The 15052-nt window shown below is 43.2% G+C and overlaps 1 protein-coding gene across 1 annotated transcript in view; it reads right to left on the bottom strand.

The window, feature by feature from the left end:
- Positions 1-11619, bottom strand: part of LOC123518359 — a 24576-nt gene extending 12957 nt beyond the window's left edge. The window contains exons 1-3 of the mRNA XM_045279139.1: positions 11564-11619; positions 11012-11184; positions 6080-6221 (exon numbers count right to left, since the gene is read on the bottom strand). Coding sequence (XP_045135074.1) covers positions 6080-6221; positions 11012-11184; positions 11564-11588 — 340 coding nt within the window. The 5' untranslated portion in view covers positions 11589-11619. The remainder of the gene's footprint in view (positions 1-6079; positions 6222-11011; positions 11185-11563) is intronic.
- Between the last annotated feature and the right edge of the window lie 3433 nt (positions 11620-15052).

Below are 15052 nucleotides of genomic sequence, written 5' to 3'. Positions count from 1 at the left end.
CATCCTTGGGTTATGAACGCCTCTTGTGAACTTATAAATCACTGACGATGAGATACAATGTTAGTCTTGTATTCGTGTCTCCTATTTAATTCTTTCAATACTGGAACACAGTTTTACCTTTACATTTGTGCACGATTAGAACATTTTATTGATATTAAGAAAGGTTTATGGAAGTCAGAAGATTAATGGCGACAGTCTTCACCATCTTAATTCTCCGCCTGAGTTTCTGAAGCTGTGTAAAGTCGCCAAAGAGTAAGCAGAATGAATATAGGAACTCATCATGGTACTGAAGGGGTTAAAGAACTTGAGAAAAAAAATGGAAGCTGTGAGAGCCCGCCAAGTTTACATGTGACGCTCCCTGTCTTTTCACATATTTAAAAACAAACTTTCGGGACTTTGAGCACTCGTTGTAATAATAATAATAATGATGATGATGATAAATAATAGTAATAATAATAATAATAATAATAATAATAATAATAATAATAATAATAATAATAATAATAATAATAACAATAATAATAATAATGATAACGATAATGATATACGGTTTATTCGAATTACAGTACATACCTACAGTACGTACATACCTATACAGTAAATATACATGGGGGGAGATGGCGGAGAGGCTTAAGGATAATACAATAGCCTAATGGTTTATCGCTGGCAGTATAATGGGGATCGCACTGTGGTGGTATCGGTCCATGCGTGGTTCGTTGTATGGTGGTGGACATGTGGGACTTGTAGCATGTGCTGGGATATGCAGTGTTCGATATCCTCTGTGCGTCATTCTTTGCGAAGAATCCTTTTGTGCCGATAACAAGCACCAGAGTCTCTTCCGCCTCGTTGCCTGTAACAAGAAAACAACACCCACCAACAGAAATAAGGCAACAAAAAAGCCGACAATAGTGTGTTTGCTGTTCCCATCGCTACCACCACCAATACTACCACCACTACCACCATCACGGACGCCGCCGCCGCCGCAGCAGCCGCCAACGCACCACCATCACCACCACCACCACACCACTACCACCATCGCCATAAAAACCATTACTCTCATGAAAAATAGTATACTTACTTTTTTTTTCAGAGATCTTTTCATGGGCGGGCATTCATTGGTGTCAGCACCGGCGGCTGGAGGCTCCGCGTGAAAAATGTCTGCCTCAAGTTTGCTCGTGACGGAAAAAGAAATCCGCAGGAAGTATTGGTATCGCGCCGCGCCGAGATGGCGGTGCTGTGCGAGGCGTAATATATATTTGTCTCCACAGCTGCCGATTCCTGAACGAGGGATATTTATTTAGTTTGAAAGCAGAACGTTGACGACAGGGCGTCTCTCTGTGGAGACTGAGAGGAACCAGCATTATCATTTCAGTGATAGATTTGAACAAATTCTAGATATTGTAGCAACAAAGCATTTTACAGCAGCGTAGCAGAGATGTGGTTAACACTGTCCTTGAAGAATCGCTATTATGATACCATGAAGGGTCAGGGGATGCTAACCTGGCAAACTCTACGTAAACCTGAACCATCCTGCTAAACGCGCGTGTTGGAATGACTGGCATTTCACATGTCCTTCCAAACATGTAAGTAGCGTCCATGCGTGAAAAATGTGTGTGTGTGTGTGTGTGTGTGTGTGTGTGTGTGTGTGTGTGTAATTCACCACGGTCGCCTGCCGGTCACCCAGCCAGTCTTCCCCATTACGGAGCGAGCTTAGAGCTCATAGATCGATCTTCGGGTAGGACTGAGACCATATCAACACACAACACACACCGGGAAAGCGAGGCCACAACCCCTCGAGTTACATCCCGTACCTATTTACTGCTAGGTGAACAGGGGCCACACATTAAGAGGCTTGCCCATTTGCCTCGCCGATTACCGGGACTCGAACCTGGCCCTCTCGATTGTGAGTCGAGCGTGCTAACCACTACACTATGCGGGGTGTGTGTGTGTGTGTGTGTGTGTGTGTGTGTGTGTGTGTGTGTGTGTGTGTGTGTGTGTGTGTGTGTTTGTGTTTCACCATTTTCCCATTATGCAAACAAACTGAATTACCCACTCGTGTCTCAATTCATTACACAAACAGCAATGGAGAGGACAATATTGCAAATAATCACAATATTTCACTAATATCAACTTGGATAAGATAACGGAACAAACGCATGTCAGTGAATTACATACAGCAAGACATTTGGAGTAAAGGAAAACAACAGAGGTGGCAGATGCGAGCGTGGAAGAGCACAAGGATAAGAACAAAGATACTGCAAATAGAAGACGGTATGGGGAGCAGAGACAGAGAAGATGGAAGGAGAGTGAAGAAGATTAAAGAACATTGAGACATCAATCCATCAATGACTTTATAATGCTTGAAGGTGATAAGCGATAAGTGTGTGTGTACGTGTGTGGGTGTGTGGGTGGTTAGGTGGGTGTCTAGTACAGCACAAATGGAGAAGGTAAAGCGTGAAACAAGTTGAGGGTCATCGAGGCACTAACTGTGGCACTGACTGATGGCCTGCCAATGCCACCACCGTGCACTTCACTCCTCGATTCTTTTTCATTAGTTCTTCCTTCTTTCTTTTTTTTATTATTTATTTCATTCTCTTATGTTCTCGCATGTGTGTGTGTGTGTGTGTGTGTGTGTGTGTGTGTGTGTGTGTGTGTGTGTGTGTGTGTGTGTGTGTGTGTGTGATTGTATGTCAGTTCAGAGAAACCATTCTTTTTGTGTTCATTTATTACCATTATTTCTTTTATATTTTGCTTATTAACTGATATAAATAGTGGGAGTCATAATTTCCCTGCATTTCCTGAGTCACCACACGCCAGGCAGTCGCCACACACACGCACGCACACACACACACACACACACACACACACACACACACACACACACACACACACACACACATACACACACACATACACGGCGCGGCGAGGCAAATGAGCAAGCCTCTTAATGTGTAGGGTGTGTTCACCTAGTAGTAAATAGGTACGGGATGTAACTCGAGGGGTTGTGGTCTCGCTTTCCCGGTGTGTGGAGTGTGTTGTGGTCTCAGTTCTACCCGAAGATCGGTCTATGAGCTCTGAGCTCGCTCCGTAATGGGGAAGACTAGCTGGGTGAGCAGCAGACGACCATGGTGAATTACACACACACACACACACACACACACACACACACACACACACACACACACACACACCTCAGAATATCACTCGCGTCACGTTCCCGGCACGCGGAAGTCATATTTGGGTCTGATTGCGCGATACTAAAGGATCCACGCGGGAATTCTTTAATGCCACGCCGCCCTCCATGCCTCTGCTGCGAACACCACCATCATCACCACCGCAGCAGTCATCACAGTCACCAGCCCCTGTGATCGAATGCGTCATTACCAACACTACCTTCACCACTCCCACCGCTACCACCACCACACCACCAGCTTTGTGCCAGGGTCTCCTTTCCCAGTACTTTCTCCATCCCTCGACGACAGACTGACAACGAACTCTATGTATAGATTCTAAAGTACTACGCACACACACACACACACACACACACACACACACACACACACACACACGCGTAGTGTAGTGGTTAGCACGCTCGACTCACGATCGAGAGGGCCGGGTTCGAGTCTCGGTAAGCGGCGAGGCAAATGGGCAAACCTCTTAATGTGTGGCCCCTGTTCACCTAGCTGTAAACAGGTACGGGATGTAACTCGAGGGGTTGTGGCCTCGCTTTCCCGGTGTATGTTGTGTGTTGTGGTCTCAGTCCTACCCGAAGATCGGTCTATGAGCTCTGAGCTCGCTCCGTAATGGGGAAGACTGGCTGGGTGACCAGCAGGCGACCGAGGAGGAGGTGAACTACACACAGTGGGATGCGAATTTGCTCAGGGAAAGCCAGAAAGTCAGCAGATACTTTGAAATCAGCATAGAGAGTTGGGGTTGATCCTCTGCATTCACAATTTAGCGATATTCAATGCGGCGCGACGCTGGGGAGGAGCAAGTTAGCAATTCAGCATGACGCCTGATTCACTTGGCTCGGGGATAAGCAGCTGCGTCAGCTATGCGTGAAGGAACAAAGAAAATAATATGAAACGAAACTGTGTATACATTGATTTAGTCTGAAACTTGTTCCTGTGTGAATGTGTGTGTGTGTGTGTGTGTGTGTGTGTGTGTGTGTGTGTGTGTGTGTGTGTGTGTGCATTTGTAACACTCCTCACTCTCTTCACCCTTCGCTACTCACCCGCGCCGCAAAGTAAGTGAGAGAGAGAGAGAGAGAGAGAGAGAGAGAGAGAGAGAGAGAGAGAGAGAGAGAGAGAGAGAGAGAACTCATTTACTGCATATCATAATAATTTTCCGTCTCATCAAAGAACATTAAATATATTATAATGTACCCCATAAATTATCAAGTACGCATACTCTTGCATCGCGAATTTTACCTCAGCGCTTATTTTTCTGGAGGAGGATAAATGATGCTCGGTAAATGAGTTCTAGGCAGGACACGAGTGTTGGTGAGTGCGGACGGAGCTGGGCACGGAAGCGGCGGGAACAGCGAGGAGAGTTACAGCGCGTGAAGGTTTACAGAAAGGTTATTGTTGTGTCTCAAGGCAGTCTTGTGACACTCAAGAGAAAAGATACATTGATGTGATGTTTACTGCTCCGTTCCAGTGAGCAGACATGGTGCATCGTTGTCTGTTGTTGATCACTGATATATAAACCTTTTGTCAATGTATATTTGTCAAGACTCCTTCCGTAAAGTTAACAAACTCTTCAGCAATGTTCCCTTGCGTGTCTACACTTCCGCCCCGTAACAAGCTAACAACTACCGCCAACGCAGGCAAAAGGAGACGACACTAATAACATTGCCATTACCATCCTTGCCACTGCCAACAATGATATCAGCCATATCACCAACACTACTACCACTATTGCCACCACTACTACTACCAGCACCACCACCACCACCATAATTATCAACACTTTCTTTCTTCTGTTAGACTTTGGCTTCACGTTATTAAACTATGTTAAATAAACTCACATTAGAATACAAAAGTAGTTATAAAAAAAAGAACTTTTAGAGTGAATGAAATAAACATAATAAAATCCTTAAAAAGGAACATTATTTTAGTGTCGTTATGAGATAGACCTTACATTTTTCCAGGTTTGGTAAAAAAGATGTGAGGCAACTGTGAATGAAGGAATGTAGCAATAATATTACTTCATAGTTACACGTATTTCTTTAACACTGGACGAGAAACTTAGAATGAGTATTGAAAAGCTGTAGCTACACGACAACCTGATATTTCCAAAAATAGAAAAGAAAAGAAAAACGTAAAACTGTCTAAAAACACAAATAATAATAGTGGAAAAAAGTAAAGCAGCCAGAATTTATTAAGCAGTTCAGTTAGGGAAAACTCGGTGTCCATCTGTGTAATTCATCCACACGTGTATTATTAGTCCCACTGTCGAGGGGAAAGAGAGAGAGAGAGAGAGAGAGAGAGAGAGAGAGAGAGAGAGAGAGAGAGAGAGAGAGAGAGAGAGAGAGAGAGAGAGAGAGAGAGAGAGAGAGAGAGAGAGAGAGAGAGATATGACAAAGTTACATAAATTAGAAGAAAAGAGAAACAAATAAGAAGTAAGAAAGTGGAAGACACAATAAACAGAGGAACATAAACACAAGGCGAACGAAGAGTCAGACATCAGGGAAGCGGGATGGGAAAACACATAAAAGAAGAGCTACCAAATATTCTACCACAAATGAAAAATAGACTGGGAGGAGGAGGAGGAGAAAGGGGGTGAGGAGATACCACAACACTAATGTACCCACTTCTCCCTAACCCAACGCTATTCTCACCTCAACCCCTCAGCTTCCCATCAACTCTCCCTACCCACTCCTAATATAATGTAAACATCTTTCACTCATCTTTCACTCACATTGCCTAAATAAATAATCTTGGTAATGCTGCTCTCAACAGAACCTCAACATTTCACATCAACTCTCCCTACACACTCTTGATATAATGTACACAGCTTTCACTCACCTTTCACTCAAATTACCTAAAAAAAATACAGTAATGGTAATGATACTAACCTGTGCTAACGTGGACGGTGACGGAGGCTGTAGGCGCGCTGACCGGCACACTGACTGGCACACATGTATAGTTTCCTGAGTCTGTCTCCCGCACTGAAGAGAGAAGCAGCCTGGAGGTGGTTTGTTGCCCCGCTTTCTCCACCTGGTCGGGTAGAAGAGAGGGTGTTAGTGTGTGTGGTGGTGGTGGTGGTGGTCAGTAAGAGCCTAAGTGATGTTTATGAATTGGGTACTGTTAATTTCAGACGTAAGCGGTGGTGGTAGTGGTCAGATATTTGTGTATTGGGCACTGTTAATCTAAGTCGTAAGTGGTGGTGGTGGTGGTGGTGGTGATGGTGTTAGTGATGCTTATGTACAAAACACTACCCATATTCTTATTTTGGGTTCATTTTCATTCATAATTTTTGTACCAATGTTAATAGCGTTAATAATAATACATGTTAACTATGTCTCGTAGTGGTAGACACAGAGGGAGTTAGTTGGCGTGTGGGAGGGAGGGAGACGGTGGGAGGACTGGTTATGTACAAACAAGCCACCACTAATCATCAGTATTAATTTTGTTTTCATTATAACTTTTAACACTTTCATATTACTGTTAATTATGGCACGTGTTTATCACTATTATGTTATCCTACTGGCGGGGAAGGAAGAGGTATCCACGCATCATCCTTCACATCATTTTTGCCCCCAGCGCCTCTTATCACTCCGAGCCACACCCTCCCTCTCGCCAGCACCCTCAGGTCCCGCCGAGTGCCTCTCCATTCACTCTCCAGGGAGCCACTACACCCGCCTTGTATAGGATAAAGCTCTTTGTGAATAAATCAATGGTTTATTGTAACCTGCCACGCTGAGAGGATATTATCATGGTTACTGCCCTTGTTGTTGTTGTTATGGTGGTGGTGGTGGTGGTGGTAAGTGTCAAGACAGTCCTCAAGTAATAACAAGAGAGCAAATTCTTTCAGCACTTTAATTCACTTTTATCTCTCACTCTGGCCTTTTCAAATATAAGTTTACGATACAGTTATTCACTCCTCTCTCTCTCTCTCTCTCTCTCTCTCTCTCTCTCTCTCTCTCTCTTTCCAACATCCAACTTCTTTTCTTTTCATTTCTCCTCACACGCCCTTCTTCCTTCTCAATCTATTTACAGCCTCCTCCTCCTCTTCCTCCTCCTCCTCCTCCTCCTCCTCCTCCTCCTCCTCCTCCTCCTCCTCCTCCTCCTCCTCCTCCTCCTCCTCCTCCTCCTCCTCCTCCTCCTCCTCCTCCTCCTCCTCCTCCTCCTCCTCCTCCTCCTCCTCCTCCTTCTCACTTGCGACAACTTTCCTCCTCCCAGCTTTCCACCGCCCTCTTTATCGTCTATTTTTCTTCTTTCTAGTCTGCTTGCTCTTTTCATTGCTCTTGTTAGCGTTCAACTTGTTCTTGTTTTTGTTCTGTCTGTTCTTCCTCCTTCCCTTTAAAGCCAATCAATTGATTAGCAGGAAAATTAGCAATAGAAGCATAAACACTCTATAAAGATCTTGAAAGCTGTGATTGTGAAATGAACAAATTTTTCTATAATCACAAATGTGTTTAGAGTCACTTCTCACCTGACATATACACGTGTATTATCAAGAAGACATTTAAGTGTGATATTCGTCTTGATACACGCTCGGTATGCATTCTGTTGTTGCTTTTTTGAATGATATGTGGTTCTTTTTTAATGTGCATATCTAGAAAAGAATTAATGCCAGGGTAAGCTCCAAGGGAATCACTCTGGATATGTGAGAAGGAATCGCATGATGCACCTCTCTATGTGGAGTTTGATAAAGATTGCCCATGGTGTAGAAAGTTAATTTAAGGAAAATCTTAGTGACAGTGAGAACAGGGAATCTACCACTGTATCACCCTGCCATAACTTGAGTGATTCATTCATAAATATAATGCATTTTCTAAGCAGAATTTTTCTATAAACTGACTAGTTGTGTGTTGTGTATCTTCACTCTTCCCAAAGAAGAGTGAGAATAACGATTCCATCTCGGCACCTGAAAAAATAATGGTCTCACAAGTTCTCAGAGATTGGAGCCCTCGACCCGCAGGCGTCACTGAGCGAGGAGAAAGCAAACAGCGATTACTGGATGGCTGGACTCTTCTGGACTTGAGATGAGAGCGGCAATGGCAGGAATTCTAGGGCAAGTAGCGGGACAGGACGACTTTTTGTCAACTACACATTCCCACAGACACAAATGTTCATTTCTTGTCTTTGAAGGGTTTGCTGAACAGTACAGTCATGAACAAAGCCTGTTGTGCAATGTTGACCAAATTCTGAGTGGAAGCTAACGGTCAAAATACAGTACCAGCAAAACAAAACTTTCACAGATGCGCGATTTTTGTGGTTTACCTTCATGAATTCCAGCAACTGTACCGCTGTCATTGGAAGCTTCTCCGTTCAAGGCGCATCACCATAAGGCGGAATCTCAAGGCATTAGGTAATAGGTTCTAGAGCAGGCGTGGGAGAAAACGTTCGTGAAAATTGTGTTCCCTGCCTTGTGCTCTCTGCTCTCTCCTTCTGTAGCCTGCGGAAGGACCAAGACTACAACACCGGAGGGAACTAGGACCTACGAAGCGATATAAAGCGTAAAAGGTAACAAGAAGAGGAACAACAACAATGAACTCACACATTTGCTGCATCGGCGCGGCAGCCTCAACTTCCTGTGCTCCACCAGCAGCTTGTGCCGGGAATTAGGAAACTGTTGTCGCAATCCACACCTTCCCACTCCGCTCGGGAGTTTGGTGCGAGCGGCGTCGAATATGATGTAATGCCTTTTACAAGTTAACTGATGGGACGTGGCAAATTATTGAGTGTGGATTGGGCAAACAAGTATGGACGATAGTGGGCTTGTGTTCCGTGCCGTGCGTCTGCCACCTTCACATTTCACCAGGTTTCCATTATGTATCATTCAGGTACAGTTGATTCTTTCTCGATGATCAATTTTGCTATGATTTTTTCTTTTACTTTTTTTTCCAGTCCTCTTGGTAAATCTACAATGTGATATCTTGTTTCAAAATAGCCTTCAGATCATTCCAACATAAATATACTCTACATTATTTTCACATTTATGTTTAATTGTGTTTTATGTGTCATCATCTATCATCACTTGCGCCACACTACAGCTGGTCTTTCGTAACTGATGCGTCCCTTACAAAAGTCTCTACACGTTTCACCAGCAGGGCTTCTCCAGACCGTCACCTGGATCACCATTAAGTGAGACGGGAACTCTGTGGTAGCGAGGCTTGAACTTAAGCTCCTGCAATATTTTCCTTTATGTCTTGTTAACTTTTCCCGTATTTCTCCGCAAGATGTAAGTTAGTGTTTTTTTTCAGCACTTTATAAACTTTCAACGCAAGCTATACACGCAACAGTGGCCTCTACGTACATAACTGTTGTCTTTAAAGATGCAGCGCCACCATCACCTTACCTGCGTCCTAGTTCCTGTCTCCTCACACAGTCTCCTCTTTATTCCTCTCCACGCACTCTGCTTCATCTCCGACCTAGACACTGTTCCTTAAAGTCTACCTGCTCTCCATCTTGGCGTCATATGACCATGCATCTCCACTGCCAAAAATATAAACTAAATTCCTTATTTTCTTTTTCACTCCAGGCAGGCTCCTCACTCCACCACCTCGCTGCAACTCATGGCCTCTCTGCCTCGCTCAACCCGCCTTCCCAGCCCCTTCAATCCTCAGCATCTTCCTCCTCCTCCTCCTCCTCCTCCTGCTCCTCCTCATCGTCCTTTTCTTCCTTCCCACCATCAACAGCTTTTCTTATGACTTCCCCTTTTTTCTCCTCGTAATGCAGCAACCACTCACGCCCCGCCGCCTTTCTGCTGATTAGTGAGGCTGGACTCAGACCGGTCACAGTTTTGATGTGGAATTTTGTCTCCATAATTTTTCTTATTTTGTCATAATCCTTGGGTGTTTTCAAATAATCACTGGATGCTTTAACCCGTTCAGTACTTCACATTTTTACCTTGAGTTTGGGTACAATTAGACTATTTTATTGACATTAGGAGGGCTCTATGGACGTCAGAAGAGGAAAGGTCACAGTCTACACTATTCTAATCCCCACATGAGTTTCTAAAATCACCAAATGGTAAGCAGAATGAATATGGAAATACGTAATGGTACTGAATGGGTTAAGTTCTCCACTGTGCATTGCCAACCCCACGGTATTGTCAGTGATTCATGCATGTAATGAACTCTCCTGAACTGCCTTTTCTTACCGGCAATTGGTATGTATCATTTCTATAGTAATAGTCACCAATTGATATAGAGTGGTCAGAAACATATATAAAGTTATTTTCACTGTTGCATTTACATATCAGTTATGGATCACGAGGCGCTTATGATGCATTAAAGTATTTGTGGAAAAAAATAAATCGCAAAATGTCAAATGGAAACATAATTATTTGCTTTAATCTCAACAGTACAGCCGTTGTTATGGAAGAGGGAACACTGTAACCACCCCTCTCTCCCTAAACAACCACCACCACCAGTATCAAACCCTCCCACCTATTGGCCCCAGCTTGTTCTCCGCCACCACCGTGAACTAACACGCTGGACAGTGCAAAAGTTGATATCACTACTCAGGATAATGGAACCTTTGAGTCATGGCCCGCGGGTCACTCTGTAAGGCCCGTATTCTGAAACGCTTAGCTCTCTCACCATCATGGTTTTCCAAAGGCACCAGTTAAAGATATTCATGATTTTAAGAGTATTTCTATGGTTCTGGTGATAGATTGGCAGTATTTCTGGTTCGTAAAAGGAGAAACTGTCTTGAAAACCCGGCTAGTTGTTTATGTGGCCTTGAAAATTCATCGTTTGTGAATACGGGTGAGTGTGAAAGTGAGATTAATTTCAACCACCACCACCATCATCCACAACCCACAACCTACAACTTACCTGCAGGGAGATGCCGCCCCTTGGTGAGTCATAGTCCAGCAGGTTGTTGTCGCGGTACCAGAGGACGGCAGAGGGCGGGGCACGAGTGTGAGTCACCACACACTCCAGAGCCAGCGACGAGCCCGCCTGCAGGAACCTGGTACCGCCGCCCACGATGTGCGTCCCGTACTCACCTACAGAGCCACAAGTCACGAAAAGCCTAGTTAATGGCGGGAAGGTTTTGAAACATTAAGGAAGACTCACCCACGCCTCTCTATAACACTGAGGCTGTGAAGCAACGGGGGGCGGCTTCACAGTGTCATTAAGGAGAATTTATTCACACGCCGCGCTCACCCACACGCTCACTGTTATGAAGGTGACTTTAATACTTTATGAAACTTGTATAAACTACTACCTACTTATAAAGCCTCAGGTGACATATGACACAAGAACACACTCATCCTTATGTATTTTGAGATAAGAATTAATAAATAAAATAAGTAAATGTATGAGTGAATCAAAATGGAATAAAGAATGAAACAAAGATTGAATAGGTATAAGGGTCTGCCTCACCTTGCTCCCGTGTGGAGGGCGGCATCTTGTACAGTTGTCCGTCCAGGTAACGCTTGTCTGTGGGTGAAAACAGTAAAGTCTAAGACTGAAACTTAAAGCTCCTTGAGTAACAAGGCTTCCAATTAATTCGATTTCACAAAATTGTCGCTTTGATATCAACAAAGTAGTTTACACTCTCTCATTAACAATATTATAAAAAAAAAACAATCATTCTTAATTTTCTATGTCGAGTTCTTTTCGGCACAAGTATCTCTGGAAGCAAGAAGTGAGGTATGTGAGCCCAGACATTACTGGCTCAGCTGTCAGCATTCACTGCGTGCTGAGGTTTTACCTTCCACTCTGATCATCGGTGCAAAGACTCCCCAAGCAATAACTGTCACCGTGACACAGGACGCCTCACAAGCTGACCATGAATAGTCCCACTGGCTAACGTTAAAGTAACTCGCCTCCTGCTTGCACATACGTCCTCTATACGTAATTCTGGTCTTTCAGTTCATCATCTCTCAGGGCATGACATTTCTCAAAGTTGGTGTACCGGAGAACAGAACAGACATCAAGTGTGATGCACTATAAACTACCATGTTATAATCCATTATCAGAGTTACATGTTCTGTGAATAGAACACTGACGCTCAAATGTTTCCATTCTCGCATTCTACATTCTGCATTTTCTTATTTTCACGTTTTATCTTTTTCTTCCTCTACTTTTATTTTCAATGCAAATATGACTTGTTTCTTGTATCTTAACCGCAGAGCAACTTAAGTCTGGACTATTACGCAGGATTGTGTCAAGGCAAACCAGCTTATGAAACGGAGAATTAGTCAAATTATACACAGTAAGATGAAATGCGAGACACAAATGTTACTGTTTTCAGAAATTCTCGGGAGTGAAGGAAATTCATGTCAAGGTGTATTAACCACGACGTGAGGACGACCAATGCTTGTACAATATTTGACAATAACAAGACTGAGTCATTCTGGTCACGGTCAGTCTCCGAAAATTGTTTTCTAGGCTGACCTTTTGTTATGAAAAATAATGTCACCGACAGGAACAAAAATAAGAACAAGAAGAAAATAGATGACAAAACGCGGTCTTAACGTTTGTCTATTAAGTCAACATTACCGAAACGTAAAAAATCACCAGAGTAAAAGCCTAGAAAAACGCAACACACGCCGAAATAAGTAAGCATAAAGGAAAAGAAAAATAAGACACAGAACAAAATTTAAGGGATTAGTAATCACGATACTACAAGAAATAACGGATTCAAGCTAGAGAGAATCAGATTTACAAAGAGGCAGAAAGAGACTGGATACCAAATCAAGTGGTAGATGAATGGAATGGACTCAACATCAGTGCTGAGTCAATAAGAAGCCTTAAAAGATTACAGAAATATATCTCTAGGGATGTCAAGCGGATAGAGAGGATGGAATGATTTGTATGGGGACTGCCACGTGGAAGCCTGATGATATCTTGCACCTTTCTTTATTTCTTTCATATTCTAAAACACAGGTAGTATTGCTCGGACTTCAACAAGGAACCAAAAGAAAGTAAAGCGTAATGAAATAAGATGTAAAAAATTAGACAAGCTGGAAACGGAAAACTGAACAAAACAAAACGATCTGTAAGGTAAACGTGGGTGTTTTTAAGCCATTATGGATGCAGAGCCTCTCCTTCTTTCCGTTCCCCCTTGTTGTGTGGCGAGTGTTGTGACAGGCAAGCCTTAAGGTGACGCCCGTGCCTAGGTAAACGTTCTAAAGGCGCCTTCATTCCCTCCTGCCTTACCTGGCTTAAGATCTCTCTCTCTCTCTCTCTCTCTCTCTCTCTCTCTCTCTCTCTCTCTCTCTCTCTTCCGTGTTCTTGTTCCTACTGATTTCCTTTCTTTTCTCTCTGTCTTTCCTTCCCTTTTTTTCTCTATCATTCTTACACATTGCCTCTGCTCCTCTCCATCCGTTTTTCAGTCTTGCTCCTCCCTCTCCATGTCTTCGTCCGACCCTCGCCTTCCACCTCTCCTACAAATATCCGGGCAAACCAACCACCGTCCGCTCTCTGACTGGAAACGGTGCTCGCTGGGGAAGAACAGTCCTGCGTTTTGTGAGGAGAAAACTTCACTCTGTGCTCGCGAACCACTCATCAGCAATAAGTCAAAGGGGGAACGATTGGCTGCAGAAAATGAGAAAAGGGAAAGGTGACGGAGAAAGTGCTGGTGTTGCGGATGACTACTGTGACGAATGATCCTAATGATGATGATGATGGTAGGGAAAAAGGCGCTGGTGATGATGGAGGAGTACATTGACAGGAAGAAATACAGAAGAAAGAAAGGAAAGAATGTAGGAGAGTAGAAGACAGTAGGAGACACCGGGGAGAACGACAAAAAGGGGGCGAAAAATGTGAGGATTTAGAAGAGAACAGGGAAGGCGAAAATATCCAACTAAAATTACATTCTGTTTTGGAAGAAGTACAAGAGAAAGAAAGAAAAGAATGCAGGAGGGGTGAAAACAGTAGGAGACACGGGGGAAAACGACAAAAAAAAAGAAGGAAAATACGAGGATTTAGAAGAGGAACCCCGGAAAGATGAAAATATCTAACTAAAATTACATAATTTTTTGGAAGTACAGGAGAAAGAAAGAAAAGAATGCAAGAGGGTAGAAGACAGCAGGAGACACGGGGAGAAAACGACAAAAAAAAAAAAAAATGTGATGATTTAGAAGAGAAACGCCGGAAAGATGAAAATATCCAACTAAAATTACATTCTTTTCATGTGAACACAAACAACGCAGGCAAGAATTCACCAGCCAGTAGGTTAAAACTAGAATGTTCGATTTCAGTATTGCAGGAAAGGAAAACTCGTGAATAACAAAAGAAAAATACCTCCCTGAAGAATAGTTAATCATAACCTACCCACATGACTCTCGCTCACAGTGCATCATTATCTTCTGTTTTGCTCATCATACTAACGAAGGGTCTTGAATGTATAGTGCATATAATCACACATGCACCAAACAAAGGAAATGAATCCCTTCAGTACCATAAGTTTTCATATTTACTCTGGTTACTATTTGGTGATTTTATACAGTTCCAGAAACTTATGTGGGGGTTCAAATAGTAAAGACTTTGGCCATTAACCTTCTGGCCTCCATAGGCGCTTCCTAACGTAGATATAATCGTCTAATCATACCCAATAACAATAGTAAAAATGCGTCCCAGTATTGAATGGGTTAAGGAGAAAAGTGTTTGGCAAGATTCCCTCTCGATGCTGCGTTCATGTTACGCTTTGAGATGACTTAGCAAGCTCGTGCATAACTAACCATTAATATCTCCAGTACCAGGACGCTCTTTCATATTAATTCTTGTTACTAATTGGCGATCTTAAACAGTTCCAGAAACATATGTGGGGATTAAAATAATAAAGACTCTGACCATTGATCTATTGTCCTCCATAGACTCTTCTTAATACAAATAGAATCGTCTAATCATACCCCAAAAAATTAC

Source organism: Portunus trituberculatus, chromosome 43 (genome assembly GCF_017591435.1).
Source record: "Portunus trituberculatus isolate SZX2019 chromosome 43, ASM1759143v1, whole genome shotgun sequence".
Lineage (NCBI taxonomy): Eukaryota > Metazoa > Arthropoda > Malacostraca > Decapoda > Portunidae > Portunus > Portunus trituberculatus.
This window is presented reverse-complemented; position numbering and strand designations above follow the sequence as displayed.